The sequence below is a fragment of the Taudactylus pleione genome, unplaced genomic scaffold (assembly GCF_031769625.1).
Source record: "Taudactylus pleione unplaced genomic scaffold, aTauple2 ptg000093l, whole genome shotgun sequence".
Classification (NCBI taxonomy): domain Eukaryota; kingdom Metazoa; phylum Chordata; class Amphibia; order Anura; family Myobatrachidae; genus Taudactylus; species Taudactylus pleione.
In genome coordinates this window covers 23,024,279-23,045,448 of record NW_028284495.1, presented here as the reverse complement: position 1 = coordinate 23,045,448, position 21,170 = coordinate 23,024,279, and the positions used below count along the sequence as shown (strand labels likewise).

Genomic DNA, 21,170 nt, shown 5'->3' with positions numbered 1-21,170 from the left:
TGACTCACACACTCATACACACTCACAAACACTGACATACTCACCCTGCTGCAGGAGACCGGGTCCCGATGCTGGAGGAAGGAGACACCACTTCGGAAGGTGAGAAATTAAGGACTAATTAAGCTAATTGGAAACTTCCAAATGCTTAATTAGTCCACAGGGGGACTAATTAACAATTTTCGTAAAAATCAGACTTGCTCTGAAGGTGCTCAAAAAACACCTCTGAGCGCATTTTATGACTATTGCTGTTGTTTTTTTACACTTTCAAAATGTTTCTATTTTCAGTGAACCAGTGTCCAAAAGTGTACTTTTGTAGTTATCCTATGGCATGATTTTTCCAAGTTAGTTTTGTATTTTTATCTTGCCTATATCATCTGTAATGTGTTAATTTTTTCTTAACTAATACTGTGTAAATGTTTTGTTTGTTCTGTTCTATGTACTTGTATTAATGGCTACTTTTGTATCAAATATTATTGCATTTCCAGGGCAAGGTGACCTTTACTAGGATCCATCCAACTAATGATGCTTTTTTTTAACAAGTCTCATTCTGAATGCCACACAGACTCTGTATTTAATTAGTACACGTTTTTCTCCTCAACAGGTTGACGTTAGGAAGTCTGCGCAGTCTATGGTTGACCGCCTGCAGAGACAAATAATCGTTGCGGACTGCCAAGTTTATTTAGCAGTGCTTTCTTTTGTTAAGCAGGAGCTGTCAGGTGAGTCTCCTGATTAACTGAGATGTACTGGATACATTTTTCTCAGCATTGCCAGAGATTTTAACTGAGACAGAATGCTATGTATTCTACAGCTAAGGGTTACCTGTTGTGTACGAAAATCAAGGTATCCAAACGGAAGTGTAACCACATATCACCTGGTATTACAGAGATGCATACATTGACAATAATATTTGGTTAAAAAAAATATTTTTTTATCATATTCCCAAACTATATATGGAAGGGTCAGTCCACTGATCAATGCGTGTAAATATCCCATCTGATATTAGATGAACTTGCAACTACAGATGTGCCCAGGCACATCTTTGGCACTTGTATGGTAAATCGCTCCGCGCATGGCGTGAGACGCTCGCCCGCGAATGGTTACGCTCCCTGTGATCGCAACCACAACCCCATAAGATTGCATATTGTGATCATAGTACGCGCGTAGCCTATGCAGCCATGGGTAATCGCATTGCGCGATTTGTGCGCACGTTTGTAGCGCGATTAGCAAAGATGTAATAGGACCCATCTGTACACTGCTTTGTAGTTTACCTTGAGTTCAGACATCTTTTTATACACTACACTTTATCTCTGACATAATAATCCCCTGATCTGTGATAACATACATAACTTTAAAAATATTTAAGCAAGGATAATACAGATGTTTCTACATACACCTATCTTCAAATCCTTCCAAATAGTCCCGTTTGGCATGTCATGAAAAATGCGACTAAGCAACGGAATCTGTCTTTCGCTAAATATTTTCCAAATATGCATCTCTGTTGCACTGCTATTGCGAGGTTTACATGCCAGTATGCCATACATCACCAGTGACTCTGCATACTAATAGCTGTACGAAGAAGACTTCTAGCTGTGAAAAAGGCAAAAGACCGGCGACCGATATAACTGCGTTGCGCCATGCATCCTGCCACACAGCATCGTTCAAATATACACGATTGCAAAAAAAGTGCAAATCCTAGGACCTCCGTACACTGCGAGTCTGTTTGTATGCTGCTATGGTGTGACAATTGGTGCACAAATGGCAGAAAAATCTGTGGCATGGCGTCATGTCACTACAAGTGTCTCACGCCTTATGGTACCAAAACCCCATGGGACTGAGGTCACATCTGCAGTCTTAAGTTTTATATGGAGTTATTATATAATAGTTGGGCCACTGATTGCTTATTCCAGTTGATTACAATACAAAGACCAGCTGGTATAGTTGTGATAAAACTTGTCATAACTGTACAAGCAGCTTAGAGAATGAAGATTGGACCTGCACAGTTAAACCATAAAAAATATATTGTGAGATATCACTCATAAAGAAAATGCTCTTTTTGTGTTTACTTGCTGAAAAAGCAATAGAGGTTAGCAATTCAGCATTCATCTGTGTAAATACAAGGAAGCTGCTCCCGCCGTAGCGGCTTGCATACACAAAAGACAGCGCCTGAGGTTTAATGAATTAATTATAAGCAATATACTTAAAAGCATTATTTTGCCAGTGCAGAGCGGTTTACCAGATATTTGCATAGCATGTAATCAGGAAACACAAAGCTTGGTAGCACTTCAGTCTGCAGACCATACACTGTAACACGCCAGTCTGATTTCTCTGGGAAAGCTTCACTGTTTTTCCACAGTTAATCTTGTCGTCTATGTTTTATGCTTCATTTAAAGTGTATGTCTTTCCATTTTCTTGCATGCTATACATATGTAATCTGTTGCGTCCACGCATTGGAAGCAGCCATTTGTAGGCTGAACCTTCAGTGTTCTGTCAGAACCTTGTGCATTAATGCCACGCAGGTTAGGACAGAGAAACCTTACCTGTGTTTGCTTGCAGCCCGTAGCGATGAATGAAACAATTAGAGACTTTTTCCTCCTGTATGTAACTGCTGTGTGCAGCTTCATAGCCATACACGCTTATAGAATCTTCACCTCTATGTACTCCTGAATGTCTATGGCATTCTGTACAAATAAGGAAAATGGAAAAAGCATTAGTTACTTAATATCAAAACTACACAGTAGGTAATTGCAAAGTCGGTCTCTGCTTTAAATAATTAACCGGATAACGCTGTTTCCATTGTTCCTTTGCTTCCCTCCAGCTTACATTAAAGGCGGCTGGATACTGCGCAAGGCCTGGAAAATTTACAACAAATGCTATGTGGACATTAACACCCTACAGGAAATGTGTCAGAAGATGCAGAGTCAGGAGTCCTCGCCCTCTGACGCTGCAAATGATAATCACATTGCTACTGAGGGGGTCACGGAGGAGGCTCTGAACAGACTGAAAGGTGCTGTGAGCTTTGGCTATGGACTTTTTCACCTTTGCATATCCATGGTGCCCCCAAACCTGCTAAAAATCATCAACTTGCTGGGGTTTCCGGGAGATCGTCTGCAGGGGCTCTCTTCACTGATGTATGCAAGTGAAAGTAAGGACATGAAGGCCCCTTTAGCTACGTGAGTAGCTATATTGCAATGCTTTAGTTGTTGACGTAGTGTTATCAGTAAGTAACCTGTATGAAAGAGTAACAAGGAGCTAAAGCTTTTTTCTTATTTGTATGAAGCTGAATTTTTGGTTTCATGAAACAAAGGTTTGCACAATAGCAAGGTACACATGTTTTTGGTGTTCCTCTGCCTGTCTTTGGGTGTACCGCAATATATACTGTTATCTATGGGTATTCCTACCGTATACAAAAGGAGTGTGTAATATACACAAAGATTCACCTGTGAGTTTTTCATTTTCTTGCATCATGGACGTTGCTGGTAGTGCACCTAACCAAGGTTACACTGTGCATAATCCTAAACACACCTGGTGGTGGTCTCATGAAGTGACACCTGGGTTTCATCACATGCTCCTAAGCAATCTGGTCTGTTATCCACTCGTGAATGTTGCATTTGACTAGCGCTGGCCTAAACTCTCTATCTAAATTATGGCATCAGGACCTCGGCAAAGCTCTTTTTTTCCCTTATTGTAGCCAACAGTACCTTCATGTGATTCTGTATATGAGCCCAGTTTAGAAATCTTTGATGCCATATAAGGACCATTAAAATTAAGCAAAAACCAAAGGCACGTGAGGCATTCCTATATAGCTTGCCCAGGCCCTTGGTGTCAACATAAGTGCGTCATTTGTTTTGTCTGGGGTATTTTCCAAAGTATTTGTATTCTTATTTTAGGCATAAGGTATAAAAGTATTAGTGTGACATTTTCTTCTACAATGTCCGCTATTCCAACTATGTCAAATGTCCCGATAATGCCAAAAATGTGGCTAACCGCAACCTTGCTACACAGGTGATATTACCTTTCAGTTCTAAACTTTGACTCTGCTTTGTTCACCTAAAAGCCAGAAACTAAAGTAGTTTTTAGAACACGACAATAGGAAAATATTTTATTGATCGCTATTTTAAGCACCCCCAGCCTTCGCACTAATCATAGGGTATAAAAGGACTTCTCCAAATATACACAACCCTGAACCCATCTAGCTGAGCCCCAGAAGACACTAATATAACAGGCTGCCTGTATGGCTATATGTGGGGGTAAAATATATAAACGTAATCAAGTTTTTTTTCATTCCTTTTTTTTAATATGATCTGTTTTTTGGCAGGAAAGTTGTAGTGATGCTGCTTCTATAAAGTCACCTACAGCTGTATTCCACATATTACAAGTTATAGGGCAGGAGGCACTATGTGGCAAAATGTGGTCAAACCTTAGAAAATGCTGTTTTCTATGGTCACATAACCGGATGATGTATAGTTATAATGGCACGAGGGTGGGACATGCATCATTATCTGCATATTTTATCACTTAGCATTTGTTTGCACATCCTCATTTAATGTGTTCCCTGCATGACTTTATCATGTGTAACTATATGTAGCCTCTATACCCTTTTAAAACAGATTGGCTTTGTTATGGTACCACACAGTAGTCCGACCTTTCTTTGCACTGGATGGAAGTGATAATCAAGCAGGATTAAAAGAGGCAAAAGAGATTCTCCACAAGAAAGAATCTGCATACCCAAACTCCTCTTTATTCATGTTCTTCAAGGGAAGAATACAGCGACTAGAGGTACTTCTACATTATACATGGCATGAGATAACCCATCACATGATCATTCCATGAACTCACACATCTATGGCCTGCCTGCCAGCAAGTAATGCTGCCTATTAGGTCTGTCTCATGGTAACCTAGGATGTGATGTACAGTATGACTCCACAGGCTCACACTTTACCCTGAATGCATTGGACATACTTATTAATACGGATTTCTCCCTCAACTTGTTTTCTATTGGTCTCTGCTTAACATTGGACAAGAAGCTGTTCCCTGCTTAGTGATGTTGACAAATAGAAAATACACTGTAGACCTGCTAGTCCCATAGCATGGATGAAAGGTAGGGAATTTGGGATGGAGACATGTAGAGTGATCACCGAACAGCTCTAAGTGCTCCTCCTAAACAGCCAAATGCATCTCAAGGTGCGTTTCCAATTCTCACTCCTTGAACCTGCATCCAGATCTGTGGATCTGTAGGTTCATGGGTACAGCTGATGAGGCGCATGATGAAAAGAGTTAGACGTCTCTTCAGCGTCAAGTCTGCTACCACTCGACCTTCTGCAGTTCCCTACTACAATCCCGCTGTTGGTTATTTGTCTTTAATCACTTCTAAGAGAAGGGACGAGAACATGTATCCGTTTTTAGTTTGAAGAATATTGCACACAGTCACACGCATTCTTTATATATGTAACTGGAAAAACCTCTGACATGCTATAAAATCTAATTTGCTGGGTGATGTTGGGATGTATTCAGGATCTTGACGGTCAGGATGCCAACAGTCCACAATATTGAAAGCCGCATCCCGACAGTCACAATCCAGACAAACCCTGACGGTAAGTATTAGGTTTAGGGTTATGCACTAGGGGAAGGGTTAGGGATAGACTGCAGAAGGGGAATTAGGATTAGGCAACGGGAGGGGTAGGGTTAGACTGCAGGAGGTGTGGGTTAGGTGTAGGGTTAGGGGAAATGTTAAAATACTTGCCAAAATGCGTTGGGCTTATGACCTTCGGGATGCCGCTGTTATGATTCTGACCGTTGGCATTCTGACAGTCGGGATTCTGTACCCAACCTGTGATTTTGCTGTATGCATTTCTGCTTAGAGCAGATCACCCTGCAATCATTTCATCTACACCCCTAAAATATCATTGGAAAGATTTTGTCCCACAAACTGAAATCTTGTTTCAGAATGTAGGTGCAGACTGTTATTGTTACATCCCTTCAGATGCTGCCAGCTTAGTTCACAATTCCATGTGCTTCCCCAATAAACACTGTGCAAGAAAAAGAGTGTAAAACCGTGTCTGCGCTGCGGGTTTGCACATTTCAGTTGCATGAAATGTTACTGTGGTGGGATAAATCGGTTTTTAGTCGCAGGAGCTCTCAGCTCTTCACACAGATATTCTTATTAGTGATCAGTAAACTAATTCTATAAATAATCCACTTCAGAAGCTGAGTAGAATTCTAGCTGATGACATTTGCATGGCAGCATTTGAAGGTGATGCTTTAATTTTTACTTTATAGTGCATGACATGGGACGTGGGTGTGTGGCTTTGCATATGGATGTCCCAAAAAGATAAACATGAATAAAGCATCTTAAATTTCTAACTTAATTTTTACTTCAATTGCAGTGTCAAATAAATAGTGCCTTGACCTCCTTCCATACTGCTCTGGAGCTTGCAACAGATCAGAGAGAGATACAGCACGTTTGTTTGTATGAAATTGGTAAGTGTTTTATATGTCTATCAGTTCTTGAAAAGATTTTCAACTTGTGACCATCACCATTGGTTACGGCGAAACATCAAAGCCACGTGTCATGACTGTATGTATTTTGTGTGGCCTGGGTATTATTATAATTTCCCATAAGTATATATTTCACTAATGTCTGCTTGCTATGAATTGGGACCGTATGTCAAAACTGCATTGCATCACACAACTGAGAACCGAATGGACAAGTGCTACCTAACCTTTGACGACAAAGGAGTGCTTTTGCTCTTCACCCTAGGGGGGCCTAGTTCCAGGCCAATTTCTGGCTCAGGTTGTAAGTTATCAGTTTTCCTGCCATAAACAGATATTTCCAAGTTAAGACGGGTATCCACTTATAGATTACGACATTGCAATCGTGCTCTCGTTTGTATATCTAGTGATGTGCCTAGACTGAACGTTCACTCGTTCAGTCCAGGCACATCCCTCATCTCCGCACATGATGAACCTGACTAGCATGTACAGACGATGTTGGATGTCGGAAGCGACCAGCGGGCACGTGCATTGCTGGTCGCTTCCGACCAAAACATGCCCGATGCATGCGCGATTTGCAAGCGATTGCACGATAATGATGTCATTATCGTGCAATCGCTTGGTTAAATCGCTAAGCGGATACCCCCCTTGAGGGAGATATAACACTTAAGTCCTGGTTTACATCTACACAGTTCTTTTGAGCCCAAGAAGGATGGGGGCTGCTGGGGGGAAGGGGGCTGTAAACCACAAAAGCCAGCCACCCATGTTTCACTGTGTTCACTCTTCAAGGGAGTAGCTGAGAGCTAGGAGTGCTCCCCATATCGGTCTAATGGTGGTCTCCCTCCACACAAATCCCCTAAGATTCAGCATAAGATAACTTAGGATGCTGACTCTTTATCATTTTCTTTTACTTGAAATCATTCTGTGAATATATAACTGTATGTCTTGTTTATTCACCTGTTTTTCCTTGTATTTAAACCATGGAGATTTTTTCTCAATAAATCTTAAAAGTTTATCAGCGTTATCTCTGTGCTCTAATGAATTCACGTCCCTGGAGAGGTCCATGCTACATTTGTGTAATAATTGTGAATTTAAGAATGATTTAAGTGTCTGGCGATTGCAAGAGCGCTATTCTAATACTCCTCGTGGTGGCATCTTTGATAAAACCTACGTCACAACCGCCCATCTGCGTCAGGTTGGCATATCTGAGCGTAGGCTGGGGTGCGGTGTCGTGACAAACTGGTGGCAGGCGGTGGGACTTGATACTTTTGTTTTTATCAGAAGAGCCTAAGTGAATTAGCGGTGTGTGCTTCTTAGAAAGGTAGCACCCTAATTCGCCAGAGAGTGCGCTCATGGTTAAAATTTAAAAAAGACATACTGTGCACACTTGATCTCTGTTTCCCTTCCCTCTCTCTTGTTTTTCTTTTTCTATCTTTTTTATTTGGCAAAAAGTTTGAGGTCCAGAATGACCACAGATTACCTGCAGCTGAAAAGGGATGACCTTGTGGTCAAGTGTATGCAGAGGAACTTTCCCTGGACTGGCCAGAACAAAGATCGACTGGCCCAAGCATTCAGGGAGGCTGATCAGAATCTTGCTGCTGGAGGTAGCCAGACCATGGAGAAACCTGCTGCAGAGGCTTTGCCTGTACTGGACCATACAACGGATGTCCAGTGAGGATCGGACACCCCTGCTGGGTCTGGTGAGTCTGCAATGGAGAGTTACCTTCAAACTGCTATCAGGCATATGAAGGACGTGGACACTGCAACAGCTCTGCAGTTGGTGCAGCACTACCAAACGACTGCGGACAGGGAAGCTGCAGCGCGCCGAGCTGACCAGGAAGCTGAAACTGCCGAGTGTAGAGCAGACCGAGAGGTTGCAGAGCACCAGGCCGAACATGAGTTCCAGCTGGAGCTGGTCAGACTCCGTGACCAGAACACGACCTGTGACCCGGGTAGGAAAAAGCCCCAGCACAACCAATTCCCTGTGTTGGAGAAGTATGGCGACCTCGATACATTCCTGAGGGGATTTGAAAGGACTTGCCGACAATTTGCGCTGGAACCCGGCAAATGGGTCTGCTATTTAACACCGGGACTGAGCGGGAAAGCGTTGGAGGCATTTGCTGACCTTCCCCCAGAACTGGATGGCGATTACCGCACCATTAAGGAAGCGCTGCTAACAAGATTTAACCTCACCCTGGAAATTTACCGGCAAAAATTCAGAGACTCAAATCGCAGTCCCTCTGACATATATGCTGGACTGTTACCGCAATTGTTGACCCTGATGCATCAGTGGGTTGACAGATTGAAAGTGACAGACTTAAACTGAAAGACTTCATTCTGCAGGAGCAGTTCCTCACACTGTGCCCCGCGGATCTGAAAGAACAGGGTTATGGACCGTCACCCTGAGTCATCGCAAGAAGCTGCTGTGCCTGGCTGACAAGTACATCACAACCAGGGCTCCGGCAGCAAAGAAATCGTTTGGGATGTCCGGGCAGTCGACCTGGAAGGAGAGGAATCCTGGAGGGCTCCCCACGTTTGCCCCTTCAACGAAACCAGCTGTGGCTGCACCGTTTGGGGGGGTGACGGGTAAACCTGGTTTGGGTGATGCCCGCAGGTGTTTTAATTGCAACATGGTGGGTCACATCAGTGCTAATCGTCCCTCCAAGAAGAAGTCAATGTCCCTTCCTGTGGGAGGCCCAGCAGGGAAGTATGTGCCAACTGTCCTGTATGCTGGGGGACCCCAGAGCGACCACGGGACAATATGCAAGAAGTACATGTCTGCGACAAGGTAACCATTGGCATGCGCGACTCTGGGGCTGATGTGACTTTGATACATCCCGATTTAGTGCGCTCCGAGAACATTTTACCTGGGAGAACAATGTCTGTGCAGGGGTGGGCGGAGTACACTCTGTGGTACCCCTAGCCAGGGTTTATTTAGACTGGGGGGCAGGTCGTGGAATCCGTGATATTGGGGTACTTGCGGACCTGCCCGCCACGGTCTTATTGCCATATATGTAACTGACCCAAATGTGGTTCTTGATGTGAAATTGAGTGTCAATGATTTTTTTCCACAGCTAACACCGATGCCTATATGTACTGAAGAGACAATATGTACTGAGCATGATGTTGTTGATAACTCAGGGAATAACTCCTTTCAGCTTCACAGAACAGAGACTGAAATACGTAATCATGCATGTTCTAGCATAAAACAGAGTAATGTACAGTTAGCCAATGATCTTACAACTGTTGCAGCAGTGAGTACAAGCAGTGCTGCTCTGCTCTAAGGAAAGATTGTGTTTTAACCCCTGCAGGTGTGGAGGTAGCAGTACTGAAAGAGTGTGTTTTAACTCCTGCAGGCATGGAGGCAGTAGCACAGAGAGTGTGTATTAACCCCTGCAGGTGAGGAGGACCGTTCACTGGAAGGCAATCCCCCTTCTCTCCTGTGAGAGCTGAGGAGGGGGGGCAGCCTCCCAGTCTGCTGCCCCCCACTGAACAACAGAGTGTGTTTAAAGTATGTCAGAACACAGACCCAATTATGGAGTCTGTAAGGGCTCATGCTAATCAGATGTGTGCAGAAAGTGACTCAAATAGAATATTTTGGGAAAATGGGCTTTTGTATAGAGAGAACATCAACAGTTAGCATTCAAATGTAATTACTGAGAAGCAATTGATTGTGCCAGAGTCTTACAGGGATGGTTTGTTGCGGTTTGTTGAAAGTGGCTCACGAGATTCCCCTAACAGGACATTGGGGTCTGTCCAGAACCAAGACCCGGCTAATACACAATTTTTATTGGCCTGGCATGATGACCGACATAGCTAACTACTGTCGGTCATGCCATGCATGCCAGGTGGTGGAGAAGTCTGGCGATGTGAAAAGGGTGCCCCTAATACCTTTGCCAGTTGTCTCAGAACCCTTTGAACGGGTTGCTGTGACATTGTGGGGCCCCTAGCTATTCCGAGTAGCTCTGGGAAGGAATATATTTTGAAGGTAATAGATTATGCCACCCGGTATCCGGAAGCATTGGCTCTGTCATCCATCCGGGCAGATGAGATTGCTGATGCTCTTATAGCCATCTTCTCCAGGGTGGGGTTTCCAAAAGAGATGTTAACGGACAAAGGTACCCAGTTCATTTTGAACCTTATGCAGAGCCTCTGTAAAAAGATGCATGTGGATCACCTCATTACTACCCCATACCACCACCAGACAAATGGGTTTGTGGAGAGACTTAATAGTACCCTGAAACAGATGTTGTAGACCTTTGTGGAGTCCCAGGGAAGAGACTGGGAGAGGTTCCTGCCGCACCTCCTCTTTGCATACCGTGAGGTGCCGCAGGAATCAACCGGATTCTCACCCTTTATACTCCTATATGGGCACTGCATGCGTGGCCCTATAGATTTGATCAGGGAAGAGTGGAAGGGTAAGCTGGTAACTCCTGAACAGTCAGTGGTACACTATGTAGTACAGTTCAGGGAGAAGCTGCAGTCCCTGATGGGGATGGTGCAGGATAACCTTAAGGCTGCGCAGGCGAAACAGAAGAGGTGGTTAGATCGCCACACAAGAGAGCGCATACTTCTAGTTTCAGGCCAATGCACAGACAGTCCGGCTCAGTTTGTAGGTCATCAGTTTTCCTGTCATAAACAGACCTTTCCAAGTTAGGAAGATATGACACTTAAGTCCTGGTTTACATCTACACAGATCTGTGTAGAACAAAGGACAGTGCCTTTTGAGCCCAAGAAGGATGGGGGCTGCTGGGGGGAGGGGGGCTGTGGAACCATAAGAGCCAGCCACCCCTGTTTCACTGTGTTCACTCTTCAAGGGAGTAGCTGAGAGCTAGGATTGCTCTCCATATCGGTCTAATGGTGATCTCCCTCCACACAAGTCCCCTAAGATTCAGTGTAAGATAACTTAGGATTCTGACTCTTTTATCATTTTCTTTTACTTGAAATCATTCTGTGCATATATAACTGTATGTCTTGTTTATTCACCTGTTTTTTCTTGTAATTTAACCCTGGAGATATTTTCTCAATAAATCTTAAAACTTTATCAGCGTTATCTCTGTGCTCTAATGAATTCACGTGCCTGGAGAGGCCCATACTACATTTGTGTAATAATTGTGAATTTGATAGTGATTTAAGTGTCTGGCGAACGCAAGAGCGCTATTCTAATACACTTCGTGGTGGCATCTTTGGTAAAACCCACGTCACAACCTCCCATCTGTGTTAGGTTAGAATATCTGAGCGCAGGCTGGGGTGCAGTGTCGTGACACAACTAAACATCATATATTCACAAAAGCCTCCCTTTCCCATCGTACCATATACACAAGCTCAGGACCTTTGCTGTATGAGAGACACCCACCCCATCTGCACCGTACCTACAAGTCGCCAGTCAGGAAGGTTGTAAGAATGCTGACGGCTTGGAAATGTCAATGCAGCTTAGTGGACAAGCCTCCATCCAATCACCTGATTTGTGTTCCATTTAGAGCCCCAATAGCCCAGCTGGGAACAGTCAATGACAGGGCCATTGAGGGATCATCCTAACCACGGTGTCACATTCCTGGTTTCTCTAGCGGGGGGAGGGGCAGTGTTGGGGAAATACCCTAAATATACTGACAAAATTTTTTTTACGTTTTTCTTTCTTCTGTGAAGTTAAAACAATAACATATTGTCATTCATTTTCATTGTTTCTAGTGAAGAATTACATGTAAAAATGTCTGTTTAGTGTTTTGTGGCTGTTACGTGTATTCAGGGGCGGATTGGGATGGAAAACCAGCCCGGGAAATTTCTGGAAGCAGCCCTTATGGGAGCGGGTCTGTTGAGGGGACAGGGTCTGTGGAAGAGGTCATGATACTCCCACTTCTTGGGGCCTGGAGGGGCTTTTGCAAGCCGCTGAGGGGAGCAGGATCGGCAACAGTAATCTTGTGAATTAAACTCTTTTTGGGGCCCCCCATCCCTTTGAACTATTTACTGGACAGTCAGTTTGGAAGTCTTTTTTTCCTACCTATGTTGTGGTTTCTCTGCAACGGGGGAACCTCTGAAGAATTTGAGCCTCACTGGGCAGCGTCTTCAGCCGCTATTCACTATTCATGTAGATCACACTGTCTGGAATATGCTTGCTTACGTAGAAATATAACCAATGTCATCATCATAACCAGATAATATATAGTAGAAGTTTTTGTGCAGGGCAAAATATGAATTTCCCTGAGCAAAAATTTGTGTCTTCCCAGACCCCAGTGTTACTCCAGACCCCCTTACGTCTCTCCATCCTCTGGCCCCCTGTGGTTTTCCAGGCCCCTCTGTTTCTCCATCTCCAGGCCTCCATGTCTCTCTCCAGGACCTCCTGCGTCCCTCCATACCCAGGCCCACCTGCAGCTCTCTGCCTCATTCTCCCAGCCCCAGTGTGTCTCAGCCTCATTCCCGCAGACCCAGCGTGTCTCTCATCCTCATTCCCCCAGCGTGTCTCAGCCTCATTCCTCAGACCCAGCGTGTCACAGCACCATTCCCTCAGACTCAGTGTGTCTCTCATCCTCATTCCCCCAGCGTGTCTCAGCCTCATTCCTCAGACCCAGCGTGTCACAGCCCCATTCCCTCAGACCAGTGTGTCTCCACAGACCCATTCCTCCCAGCCCGTGTTTGTCTCAACCCCACTCCCCTGCCCCAGTGTGCGTCTCAGCCCCAGTGTGTGCCTGCCTCATTCCCCCCAACCCCAGTGTGTCTCAGCCCCAGTGTGTCAGCTTCATTAGCCCCAGTGTGTCAACCACATTCCTCCTTGCCCCAGTGTGTATCTCAGCCCCATTCCCCCCAGAACCAGTGTGTCAAAGCCCCAGTGTGCCCTAGCCCCAGTGTGTCTCATTCCCCCAGCCCCTGTGGTCTCAGCAGCCCCTGTGTGGCCCAGCTCCAATGAGTGTCAATGTCCGCTTCATTCCACCAGCCTCTCTCCCCTGTCCGCTCATCACCCCCGTCTGCCCATCACCCCCTCCCCCGACCGCCCATCACCCCCCGCGCAGCCACCACTTACTTGCAGCTCCTCTGCCCGCTGCTTGTCGGCCACGTGGCGCCGTGTCACTGTGTCCTGCAGATGGGGAGCCGGGCCGGGCCGCAGAGGGGCTGCACGGAGGAGGAGCCGTCAGTGATGACTGACAGACTCCGCATCGCAAAGGCTTGTGGGAGAAGCTGCTGCAGCTGAGCAGCAGCTCCCCCGTCAGCCTTATTTCTTTTTTCATAAGCAGCATTTGCGCATGCGCTGCTGAAGTTGCAGAGCTGCCCGATCGCGGGAACTAGCCCGGTTTCCCGGCGACCCAATCCGCCCCTGTGTGTAATAATGATACACAGCCTTGCAGATATCATGCAGTAGTCGTGCAGGGTTACAGGGAATGTATTACCACTGATGCAGTGTCTTTACTCTGAGCACATTGCATGGATGTGCTCTTGGAGCCCCTGTCCCTACATGTGCTATTTAATACATGTGTTGTGGGCGCTATTATTGCATACTGCAGTGTGATTTTGGGAGCTAATATTATGCCCAGATCGCATTGAGTTTGTGATTACTGATAAATGGGCACTTTAACCATTATTGAGTAAGACTTCTACGTGCTTTTTTCTCCCTGGGAAGAAGTAGATACACAGGTCTTTTGCTTCTCATATGGGTCACTGTAAGATCACTTGAGTTAAAATCGTAGCAGCACATCCAATATGTGTAATAGAGCAGCATGTATGAACTGTTAAGATGAATGTATACACAGCATATTATCTATCATTCATAGTGCTGTGCAGATTTATGGGATGTAGTCAGGAAGCCGGAGGTCGACATGCCGACCGCCGGCTTCCTGACAGTGAAATCCCGGCATGGGACTAATGATAGGCGTCTAAATACCAACGCCTGTCATAAGCCCCACACCGAAATCCCGACGCCCGACATACCGGGTGTCGGGAGCTGATATCTGCTGGGGGGGTTAGGTTTAGGGACTCCCGGGGAGACTTGGGGTTAGGCTAGGGGAAGGGGGGGGGGGAGCGTCAAGGCACCACCGGGGAGGAGGTTAGGTTTAGGCACCCCCCCGGGAGGGTTAGGTTTAGTGTGCGGGGAGGGGAGTGGTTAGGTTTAGGCAACAGGGGGGGAAAGTTAGGGTAAGGCAAACTAAGGGAGGGTTAGAGTTGGGGGAGAGGGGAGGGCTAGGGTTCTTACTCACCTCAGTCGGGATCTTCATGTGCCGGCCTTCCGGCATCTGCATTTCATCCGCCAGACTTTGGTTCGGTGGTAATTCGTACTGATTCCGAGATTTCTAGCCATTCACAAAGACTCTGAGACATAAAGTAGAAACTGAAGTTAAGCCATTGTCTCCACCTACTGGCAGTAACAGATTCTTTTTAATTTCGTTTTCCTTTCCTCCTTCCTTAGGTTGGTGCAGCATGATAGAAATGAACTTTAAGGATGCTTTCCGATCCTTTGAAAGACTAAAAAATGAATCCAGATGGTCCCAGTGTTACTATGCCTATCTCACGGCAGGTATGTATTCATAGTATTATTTATAGTATTACTACTGTATGCACTCTTTTTTGCCTTTCAAACTTAACCCCTTACATTATTTCCTACATAATTATGTATTTGATGACCTTGAGAATGAATTATATCAAACACATTTTATTAGGCTATCTCCACTCTCCTCAATTTCTAGACCTTTTATCCACAACATTCTGATCATTCTAGGTTCCAGTTTCAGCCTATGAAAACAAGGCCATGTTTGGGGCTTCAGTTTATCTATCCAGTTACCCAGATAAAAGCTGAGGCTTCATCCACCCTAATAAAATTAAGCCCCTTACACAAGAAATTTTAATTTTATGTGCAAGATGTTTGTTTTGAAATGTATCCAGCTGTTTCTTCTTTCAGTATGTCAGGGTGCTACCGGGGAAGTGGATGGGGCACAGGTGGTGTTTAAGGAAGTCCAGAAGCTTTTCAAGAGGAAAAACAATCAGATTGAACAATTTTCATTAAAAAAGGTTTGTGCCATTTGGGGTATTAATATGATACAGTGACCTCTTAAAGAAAGTGGTGGATTCAAAGCCTTGCTCCATTGGGACGGGGAAGGGTTTGCTCCTGCTGCAGGGTATTTGCACTGAGGGCTCGATTCAGACCTGCTCGCTAGATGCGTTCGCACGCAGCCACTATGTCTTAGCGTGCGATCGTGGTGTGTAACTAGACGCCCACTAGCCTGTCTTAAGATGCCCACTAATGCACGTCATCTCCAGAAAGTGTATGCAACCATCGGTAACATTGAGTACCATCTGATGCATACGAAGCACTTGTGGTTGACCATACCTTACTGCAAGCACTGCGAGTGCTTCAGTGTAAAATTCAGCCAAGTGACGTGTACTGTGACGCTGCGTCTTAATTATGCACGCCTCTTAATCTGCGTTGAGACGCTCAGGCACGCCTGCGTTTGCACCACCAGCGGGTCTGAATCAGGCCCTGAGTCCCAAGCACAGCACGTGGAGTCTTTTGTATACGTATGTTAGTGTTGCTGATGATGTTATACTGGGCACTGTACGAATAATCGCTTTATGTATCATTTAAATGCTTTATGACCCAATGCTTTATGTATCATTTAAAAGTTTATAATACCCATGTTTTTGATCATTTAAAAAAAAAAAATGCTTACTATAAAAGTATACATTTTTGAAAAAGAACTAAAAGCAGTTTGTCAGTGATTAATTCCATATCAATATAGAAACATGCACTGGTGGTCCTACAAATAACCATACCTAGTGTACGGGCGGCACCATGAGGCAGCCGGGAGGGAGGGGGTTGCCGACCAGACCAAAACAAATATCATCACAGGAGGCAAGCAGCAGTCCACCACACACACTCCCCTGTGCCATTGTGTGGCTGAGGAGGGGTAGGATGGCTAGGTTGCTGCAAGTGGCTGGCTGGGGCCTGTATTATTATGTCTGTGCTCCTACTTTTCTCCTACCAGGAGCCAATACTGAGCAGTGCACTGACTGAGCCATGTTCTGCAGAATCCCCAGGCGCTTCATGCACCAGCCGGGTGCTTACTTCAGTCCGTGGAAAGTGGGTGTCCCCAGTGCCCTCACCTAATCTAGCTGCCTCTGGGCAGTAAAGAAAGTGTCCAGGCTTCTAGGGGCAGCCCGCCTCCAGTGCAGGGTGGACCTGAGGTGGAGGGGGCTACCGGATTTCTCCCTCAATTTGCAAGCTGCACCGGGCGGTGTAAGAAGAGAGCCGAGACAGAGCACCCATCAAAAAGGCCCTGGGAAAAACACTGATACCTAAGCCCAGGCCCAAGTGTGACTTTATTGCCCCCTTGGCCAGTTTTGATTCCACTAACCCCATCGCAATGTAACTCTAAGGCTTCAAACTCCCACAGACATCTGTATAAAAGAAATTTGTGTAAGAACTAAGGATTTTGTAATTGTAATTTAGAGATGATTTTAAGTTTATGCTGACATGCATATATAAGAAAATACATGTGGTGACATGGTAATACAAGGCTGGCCTAGGTCTTTAGCATTTCCACAAATCTGGTCTACCCGCCCATCACATTATAGTGCCCCACTGCTCTCCTCACTATCCCATTCACCAGAAACCTACACAAACTTCCTGTACATATTACACACCCTATACATATAAAGCAAGCACCGCAGATACAGCAAGCTTCAGAATCCAAATAATACATCACAGATGATACAGTATAGACCTAAATGATATATTGTCACATGTTATATTTCTGAGTATCACACATTGCCATAAATACTGCATAAAAGACAATCTTGCTCACTTTAAAGAACCTTTTGCTGTTTTTGATGGTGGTGGTCTTAAGGTGCGTAAAAATGTGGTCGTAGCAGCTTTTTTGTTATTAGTCTTAATCCTCTCTTCTACATGTTCCAAGTTTAGACTTTGGTGGGATAGAACACTTGTTGCCAAATGGATTATCCGGATCCTCACAGGAACACATACAGGCAGTTCCCCTGCACCTTGCGCTAATACTATGTGTTATCTGGGTATGAAAACCAGGCAAGATTACCATAGTAGCACTTTTTGCGCAACCAGACAGTGCGTGATGTTCTGCTTTTAATTGGATCTGCTCCCCAGTATTACAGATAGTGAATAGGCTGGGAGTCGTGATTTGTCCCCTCCTGTGATTAGCTGGGGGTAGGTGCTGCATGTGGCAGGGACAGCGTTATGAAGTGAAGAGGAGTGGAGGTAAGTAGGAAGCCACAGACTAAGAGTTTGGTAGTGGGGAGAGCTGAGAGAAGCCAGGCTCCAGTGAAAGTGATGCAGGAAGATTTTGCTATTAGCTGCACATCTGTATATGAATGCATCCCTGAATGTCACATGCTCACCTTACCTATTTCATGTCTCTGGGTAACAGGGTGAGAGATTTAGAAAACAAACACCAACCAAACAGCTGTGTGTTCTGGCTGCCATTGAGGTGCTGTACCTGTGGAAAGCTCTTCCCAACTGTTCTCTCTCCAACCTGCAGCACATGAGCCAAGGTAATGATACCGGGTCTGTTTTTTCCAAACAAAGAAACTGTTCAACAATTATAATGGCGTAGAAAATTCAGCGATCCGTGTCTGTAATAACCCTGCTCCTGGACCAACAATGTCAGAGGCTTTGTTTGTATACAGTATATGCCTTTGACAGTCATGCAACTAGATGTTTGATAGAGATTAATCAAACTGAGATTCTCTGATTGATTAAGTTTCTTATGCAGAAGATACCATATCTCCTGATATACCTTACTGTCAAACTTGTCATCTGTAGTCGTCCAGATGACCACTATAGCGGTGAATGCAAAAACCCAAAAAACAAGTGCAGGCTGCAGTAAAATCACCTGTTCTTCTAGGCAATCAGAAAAAACGGAGGCGCTATCGCCAGGGAAGTATAGAGGAGGACTAGTTACAATACAATTTGCAGTAGTTTGAGTGCCAAGTCCTACGCAGTGCCCTCTATACCCCAAGGTTACCAGTGTCCCCCAAATTTATTTAGAAAAAAGGATTTAACGGTCATCCTATTTTAGTATGTATTTCACTATTTTAGAACCTCAATTCCGGTATGTCTTTTCTCTAGGGCCCCCAAGTATCTGTATACTATTATTCTAGGACCCCCAAGTAGCTGTATACCATTATTCTGTAACCCCAAGTACCTGTATACCAGTATTCTAGGACCCCAAGTACCTGTATACCATTGTTCTAGGACCCCAAGGGTTAGTGTTTCATCATTCTGAGATCCTAAGTGCCAGGATGTTCTGGGATCCAAAAACCGCTTGTTACCAGTAGGATGTATTGCATACCAGTGTTTCTGTAGACTAGTGTGTGTCAAGAATTTTAACTGTAATAGGGAAAGATTAACAAAAAAGTTAGTGGTTTCTATTAAAGGGTTTTCTCTTTAATATTATGTGACCAAGGTTGCCCTTAGAGATCTTTGTTTACCTTTGAAAAAACAAATGCAATGTCATGCTGTAGACCAGTGGTTCCCAAACTGTGCGCCATGGCAGCCTGGGGACCCTAATGGTGAACCTGACTCAATATTACTAAAGTAATATTTGCCTTGGCCCATGTAAGTGTTAAAGCAGCACAGCTGGTGTGCCACAAAGAAAATAGATTGCAGGCTGTTATGTCAGCAGGTATGTCACAACATGAAAGGTTTGGAACCACTGTATTTGGTGTTCTGTTATTAGCAAATAAAATCCATTGTAATATTTTAGCAGAAGTTATCATTAAAATGGAGTACAGCAAGTTATTTATCACTTAGTAATGTCCCCCCATCTGATTTCCAGTCAGTCCTGGGGTGCAGTAGGTGCAGCCTCACTACAATGCCAATTTAAATCTAGCAGCTACCTTTGCAGAAATTGTGCCAATGCCCGCAAATTGCAGGCTAAACAGAAGTAAGCATACTTACGATCACATGGTGCTGCCTAGCTAGATAATTTAGAATAACTGTAACCCAATCATCAAAATGGCAGTGAGATCATTACTGCTGTAAAAGTAGTACACAGACGAAAGCATTGTGGTAAAAACATTGCATTGAAATAATCCACTATCTTTCTTATTTTATTTATTGTTGGTAAAAGGGGCTTGTACATGAACAACTAATGTCTTAGTAGTATAATTTGTTTGCTGTTTAATTTTACATTTAGACATGGTTTTCTTGAGTACTCTTACTATTAAAATGTAACATTTATTTATTGGGTGGTTTATATTCCTTTAGGGTATTTGTATGGCTATAATGCTATTAACCTTTAGGCAACACAGCCACTTCTCAGAACAGTATTAGTGGGGAGAGTAACTTGTCTTGTTGTGTTTTATATATTTGTGTATGGATGAAGCTTGTCATGAAGTTGTGGATCCATCTGTCGTTGGATTAAGGAATTTGCTCCTTGGTGCTATCCATAAATGTCTGGGAAATGCTGAAGATGCTGTTCAGGTGAGTAACCAATTATTGCATCTTGTAGCATAGTTATGCCATTCTTCTAACGTTAATGTTACCTAAAACAAATTTAACATAAAATAAAAATAAAACTGTCCTGTAAACAAACAAACAAAAAGTGCAGGGAAACAATATTTGTCAACAATTCAATTGATAGCCACAAGTGTGCATATGCCGCCTGCACAATGAACAATTTTGGGTGATTTTAAAAGTTGATGCATTATTTTTTTTTATTACTATTATTTTTTAAGAAAAGCTGGAAAGCCCAAATATTATATAATAGTAAAAGATATGAATTATTATAGCACATGCATCTGTAGATTTCCCCAACCAAAAACATGTACAGAATATAGTTATCCAGCCCAGCCAATATAAATGGCTTCAAAGGACATAAAGGTTATAGGCAGGTATTATGGAAACATAAGAGTTTAGAGCAGGGGTTCCTAACCAGGGTCCTCAAGGCAGGGGCGTATCTATAATGGGGGCAGAGTGTGCAGTGCACACGGGCCCCTGGGTCCAGGGGGGCCCACACCGCACACCCTGCTCCCATTTATTAAATACCTCTCTGGAGTCATGCGTCTGCGGTATCATTGCTCTACAAATTGCTTGAAAAATGACCATTTGCTCAGCGTTTTGCGCAGATGCAGTGAGGAGATCTGGTGACCTGTGTATGCGCAATAGACTCTAGCAGAGCACTCTAGTGCCCAGAGTCTGCTGCTCTCAGCGCGGTGCCAGAAGCCGGGTGGACGGGAGGGGTCCCAGGACGGAGACTGCACACGGGCCCCCTCCTCCGTTAATACGCCCCTTCCCCAATGCACACAAACCGTCCAGGTTTTAAGGATAGCTGTACTTGAGCACAGGTGTCTTTAATTAGTGCCTCAGTTATTTTTATTTAACCATCTGTGCTCAAGCATGGACATCACTAAAACCTGGACTGTTATACCCCTTTTCCACTGCTGCAATAACCCGGTTTGTTGCCGGGTCTACCCAGATTGAAGCTCAGTGGAAAATGGTCCCAAAAAATATAACCTGGGTCCAGTATCCCGGGAAACCAACCAGGTAACGACCAGGGTTGGACCCGGTTAAGGGGCAACCCAGGTTCCGTTTACAGCATGGGGAGATCCAGATTTCCCGGCGCTTGGAGATGTCTTCTCCAAGCGCTGGCATAAGAATTCAACTGCACACTGATGCAGTGTGAATGTCGCTGACCCGGTAGGTTGGGAAATACTGGTTTAGAGAATAG

General features: G+C 44.5%; 1 protein-coding gene across 1 annotated transcript in view; it reads left to right on the top strand.

Moving 5' to 3' along the window:
- TTC39C (tetratricopeptide repeat domain 39C) overlaps nucleotides 1–21,170 on the top strand; it is an 81,405-nt gene that overhangs the window by 51,296 nt on the left and 8,939 nt on the right. The window contains exons 4-11 of the mRNA XM_088469606.1: nucleotides 602–716; nucleotides 2,816–3,170; nucleotides 4,608–4,776; nucleotides 6,384–6,477; nucleotides 14,882–14,989; nucleotides 15,371–15,480; nucleotides 17,868–17,991; nucleotides 19,827–19,924. Coding sequence (XP_088325732.1) covers nucleotides 602–716; nucleotides 2,816–3,170; nucleotides 4,608–4,776; nucleotides 6,384–6,477; nucleotides 14,882–14,989; nucleotides 15,371–15,480; nucleotides 17,868–17,991; nucleotides 19,827–19,924 — 1,173 coding nt within the window. The remainder of the gene's footprint in view (nucleotides 1–601; nucleotides 717–2,815; nucleotides 3,171–4,607; nucleotides 4,777–6,383; nucleotides 6,478–14,881; nucleotides 14,990–15,370; nucleotides 15,481–17,867; nucleotides 17,992–19,826; nucleotides 19,925–21,170) is intronic.